The sequence below is a fragment of the Pipra filicauda genome, unplaced genomic scaffold, assembly GCF_003945595.2.
Source record: "Pipra filicauda isolate LSUMZ 115617 unplaced genomic scaffold, ASM394559v2 scaffold232_size1229904_pilon, whole genome shotgun sequence".
NCBI lineage: Eukaryota > Metazoa > Chordata > Aves > Passeriformes > Pipridae > Pipra > Pipra filicauda.
Window position 1 is genome coordinate 576,610 of NW_024104346.1, and position 4,985 is coordinate 581,594.

The window sequence follows — 4,985 nt, forward strand, 5'->3', positions numbered from 1 at the left end:
GCCTGGAGGGAGCCATGGCAGGAAGAGGCAAGTGAGATGTGAAGGCTGGGAAAGGACTCGGCTGCTCTTGGGAAAAGGGTAAAACTGGAGCCTGGGAAAAGCCTGGGCTGGGAGGGAGCAGATGTCCCCAGGGGCTGTGGGGGACACACTGAGGGGACGAGCTGCCTGCTCTGCCGTGCACCCTCTGGGTCCCCGAGCCACGGGGACACCGCGCCACGGGCAGGGTCAGGGTGTCCCGGGATCACCGCGCTGTGCCAGGACGGGACACGGGAGCGTGAGTCCCTGCAGGCCCCAGCTCCCCCCGCCAGCTCCCACACTGCTCCTCTCTCCCAAAGTGTCCTCATCCTTTTGGGAAGGGGCCAGCCGGCCCTGGGCCATCCCCGTGCCAGCGCAGGGTCACATCACAGTGTCCCCAGCCCTGCACAGCTGGTGCGTCCCTGTCTGATCTCACCGGACGTCCGCTGCGGCCATCCAGGTGTGCTGAGCGGCTGGGGGGGGTCTCAGTGCCCCCCATCCTGCACAGCAGCTGTCCCAGGCCCCTGAGCCACCCCAGGGAGCTGGGGCACAGCTGGATCCCTGCATCCTGCCTCCGGAAACCACCACCTGCTCCTCTCGTGAGCTGCTCATGATGGACCCCAGGGACAAACCCAGCCCCGGGCAGGGCAGAGGGTCTGTTGGGAAGCCGCAGCCACCCTCGGAGCCAACAAGGTACCAGGGCCCTGCCAAGGGCACCACAGCCACCTTGACCCCCCTGAGCCTGGGACATGCCCACCATGGGCTGGGCAGGGACAGGGAGCACTTCTGGTTGCTGGATTCAATCCCTGCCCCATGGCACTATGCAGCCACAGCTGGCTCTGGACACGGGGTTATCCCTGAAGCTGGACAAGCCTTGGAGGATGCTCCCCTACAAAATGCCAGCCTCGAGGCCAGGCATGGGACTCCCTGCCTGGGGACAGGCTGGCTGCTGGCACAGCTCCTTGGCACACTCCCACTGCAGTGCCCAGCTGGGCCATACTGGGAACACCTGGATTACAAACCTGCTGGAACAGACCAAGGAGCCAAGGGCAGGCTCGGGAGGGCAGGTTTTTATGATAATGGTTTATTCAGCAAAGCTGCCTCTGGCTGCTCACCCCAGCCCTGAGTGCCTGCCGGCTCCTATTCTCGTCCCGCTGGCGCTTCCCAGGCAGCACATTGTTGGGATTCAATGGGAGGAAGGGAGGGCTCAGGAGAAAGGCGACGGGGCTCAGGGAAGTGGCTTCACTCCTGTCCCAGCGCCTGCAGGAATCCACAGCCCCACAGCCAGGGGGACACACGGGAGTCCCTGGACACATGGGAAACAGCTGATGAAAAAACAGCTGGAAGCACGACAGGCAGCCACGACAGGCACAGGGCAGGGGCTGCCCTGCCAGGTGCCATCAATGCCCAAACTGTCACCATCAGGGCTCAGCCCTTCACAACGGCATCACTCCACCACCACGCTGGAGCAGCCCCCCCGACCGGCACCGCATGGGCCTGGGAGAGGAAACGGGGCAGCGAGGCCCCCCCAAAGCCCAATTGTGCCCGGCCAGGCCTGGGAACAGGCAGATCAATGGGCTATAAACAGCCGGGGGAGCCACTCTGGCGCGGGGGGAACAAAGGCATTTTGGAGCCGTTTCCGAGCTGGTCCCGGCTGGGGAAAGGGACGGCACCGCTCCCACCCCGGCACACAATAGGGACCAGCCATCACCCCACAGCCAGGCTGGGAAAGCAGGAGGCCAAGGACAGGGGCTACTTCAGGGGACAGTGCCAGCCTGGCAGGGGGACGAGGCGGTGGCACTGCGATCCCCAGGGCAGGTGGCAGTGGGACAGGGTTGGGGCAGGCTTTGCATCACCCCCAGACTCCTCCTGCACCTTCTCCCCCAGGCTCAGCTGCCCTCACAGACCGTGGTGGCAAAGGCTGGAGCATTCCTGGGCCGTGAGCCCGGCTGAGGGCAGCGATCCAGCCCAGGACAGCAGCTTGGGAGGCAAACAGAGCCGGGGCAGGGCAGTAAAGCTGTCAGCGGGGCAGGAGCTGGCCCCGAGGCTGCAGGACAGAGTGTGTGAAACGCTGACTGGCTGCTGACTCGGGGCTCTGCTCCGGGCACGGCAGATTTATGGTCCCCAGGAGGGGAAGGCCGGGCTGGGGCAGCACTGGGGCCTTGCTCACGCACCACGGGAAAAAACAAGCTGGGAGGCAGAGATAACCCCAGCCCCGGCCTCGGCCTGGCTCCCTGCTCAGCACCTCTGGCCAGGCTTTGTCCCTGCTCTGCCAGCAATGCCCGAGGCTGGAGGGGACACCGGCCACCAGTCCCAGTGTTCACTGCCAGCCTCTCCCTGCCCAGCACCCCAGCGGGACCCCCCCAGTCCCCCGGGACCCCACCCAGCACTGACACAGCCCCTGTCGCTGAGATAAGGAGGTGGATGGGAAGCAGATGACACAGCCAGGGGAGCCAGGAGGGAGGCACAGCCGCAGCACAGGCTGGGATTTCAGTGCCTACCCCTCCTTCCTGCCCACCACCCTGCTGCCAGGCCCCGAGGGCCGTGCCCAGCTGGGGACAGCGATGGCATTTGTCCCACTGCAGGAGATGCTTCTTGAACACACAGGGAGCAGACACTCCCTGAGCCAGGGCTGGGGCCGTGCTGATGCAGAAGACACAGAGGCCCGAGGACTGACAGAAGTTTATTGTGGCAGAGGGCAGAGATCCCCCTGTTCCCCACACACCGCCACGACGGAGCAGGGCCAGGACTTCCACCTCCCTCTGTCACCCTTCCTTGCAGGGACGATGCAGAGAGGGGTCCCCAGAGATCTCCACCACTGCTCAGGCTCCCGTGGGTGTACCGTGGTAGCGTGGGGCTGTGTTGGGGTTCACCAAGAGCCACAGAGGATCTGGAAGCAGGGCAGCAGCTCCTCCTGCTGCCGGTGCTCAGCCTGACCCCATCTCATGGCACTCAGGTCCAACCTTCTACGTTCACACCATGGAAGAAGCCAAACCTGAGGAGACACAGGTGGAACCGGGCCAGGAGGGTTCTGTGCTTCAGGGGCCAGGCCGGGCCGGGGGCTGATGAGTTCCAGCCACGCTCCACCTCCTCGCAGGGCCCCCTGCCCGCTCCCACCGGGGTCTGGGGGCTGTTCCTTGGCCACATCCACGGCGCGGGCGAACCTGACCCTCCGGAGGGCCCGTAGGGGCAGGGGGCAGGAGCCGGGCCGGTGGAAGCTGTGCAGCTCCGGGGCAGTGCCGGCGGCCGCTCCGGGGCACGGCCTTTGCCCCGGGAACCCTTTATTAACTCTTTTCGGGGCGGTTCCTGTTGAGCACGGCCCGAGGGGCGAACTCCAGCTTGTCCTTCAGGCTCACCACCTTGGTCAGGTCCTCGCCCGCGATCTCCTGCAGCTTGCGCTCCTCGCGCAGCTCCGAGATGCTCTTCTCGTCCTGGGCCGTGGCCGGGGGGTCCCCGCGCAGGAACCACTCGAGCTGCGAGCCCACCAGCCCCACCACGAAGGCCACCGGGAAGGTGACGTACGGCGCCTTGGAGCGCACGGCCGCCCACAGCACGGACCACATGGCTGCGGACAGCGCCGGGAAGCGGCACCGCCCGCGACCCCCGCGCCGGGACCCCCGCCGGGCCCGCAGGGACCCCCCGCCCGGCCCGGCCCGGCCGCGCTCCCGGCCCCGCCCCTTCCGGTCACCGGCACCGCCGGCGGGGCCGCACCGCCCCCTGACGGACACCGCGGGAACTGCACGGCGGGAGGAGCGGCCGGGCCGGGGACACGGGGGGACACGGGGGGGACACGGGGGACATGGACACGGGGGGGACACGGGGGACCACGGGGGGACATGGGGGGGCACGGAGGGGACATGGACATGGGGGACATGGGAGGGACACGGGAGGAACACGGGGGACATGGACACGGGGGGGACATGGACATGGGGGGGCACGGGGGACATGGGAGGAGATGGGGGACATGGGGGACATGGGGGGCACGGGGGACACGGGGTGGGGCATGAGAGGAGATGGGGGACATGAGGGACATGGGGGAAAAGGTAGGACGTGAGAGGAGATGAGGGATATGGGAGGACATGGGGGACATGGAAGGAGATGGGGGACATGGAAGTTCATGGGGGACATGGGGGGCATGGGGGACATGGGAGGAGATGGGGGACATGGGGGGTCACCAGGTGATGCCCATGGGGAGACCCACAGGAGGAGACTCACTGTGGGAGTCACAGTGAAAAAACAAGCTGGGAGGCAGAGATAACCCCAGCCCCGGCCTCAGCCTGGCTCCCTGCTCAGCACCTCTGGCCAGGCTTTGTCCCTGCTCTGCCAGCAATGCCCGAGGCTGGAGGGGACACCGGCCACCAGTCCCAGTGTTCACTGTCACGGAGGGAGACAAGGGAGTGACACAGGGGGTTGTCATGGAGGGAGAGTCACGGGAAGACACCCACAGGGGTGTCACTGGGGGATTCATGGGGGGAGTCATGGTGGGAGACCCACAGCGGGAGTCAGGCCAGGAATCACAGGGGAAGACATGCAGAGAGATCCACAGGGCAGATCCACAGATCCAGAGACACCCGTGGCAGGAGATCCATGGGGAGAAACACGTGGAGACAACCACAGGGCGAGACCCATGGGAAGAGTCACGGGGTGATACCCACAGGGAGACCCCTGGGGAGAAACTCAGAAAGAGAGAGACCCACTGGGAGAGAGCCATGGGGTGACCCATGCAGGTACCCACGGGGACATCCCCAGGGAAAGAGCCATGGGAAGAGACCCATGGGGAGACTCGTGGGAGATCTCCACAGCAAGAACCACGGGGAGACTGTAAGCACTCCATGGGAGATCTGCTCCTGCCCCAGCCAGAGCCCCTCTCCCATTCCACAGACACCCATTTCCCACCCCTCAGACACCTCTCCCACCCCTCAGATAACCCCTGTCCCTCCCCACGGACTCAACGGGACGGGAGACGGGCG

General features: G+C 66.1%; 1 protein-coding gene across 1 annotated transcript; it reads right to left on the reverse strand.

Annotated features, from left to right (window-relative positions):
- Nucleotides 1-2,685: 2,685 nt before the first annotated feature.
- SMIM12 (small integral membrane protein 12) lies at nucleotides 2,686-3,663 on the reverse strand. Its single transcript, XM_027719352.2, has one exon. It carries the CDS (start codon nucleotides 3,576-3,578, stop codon nucleotides 3,300-3,302), a length of 279 nt encoding a protein of 92 aa, XP_027575153.1. The 5' UTR covers nucleotides 3,579-3,663; the 3' UTR covers nucleotides 2,686-3,299.
- Between the last annotated feature and the right edge of the window lie 1,322 nt (nucleotides 3,664-4,985).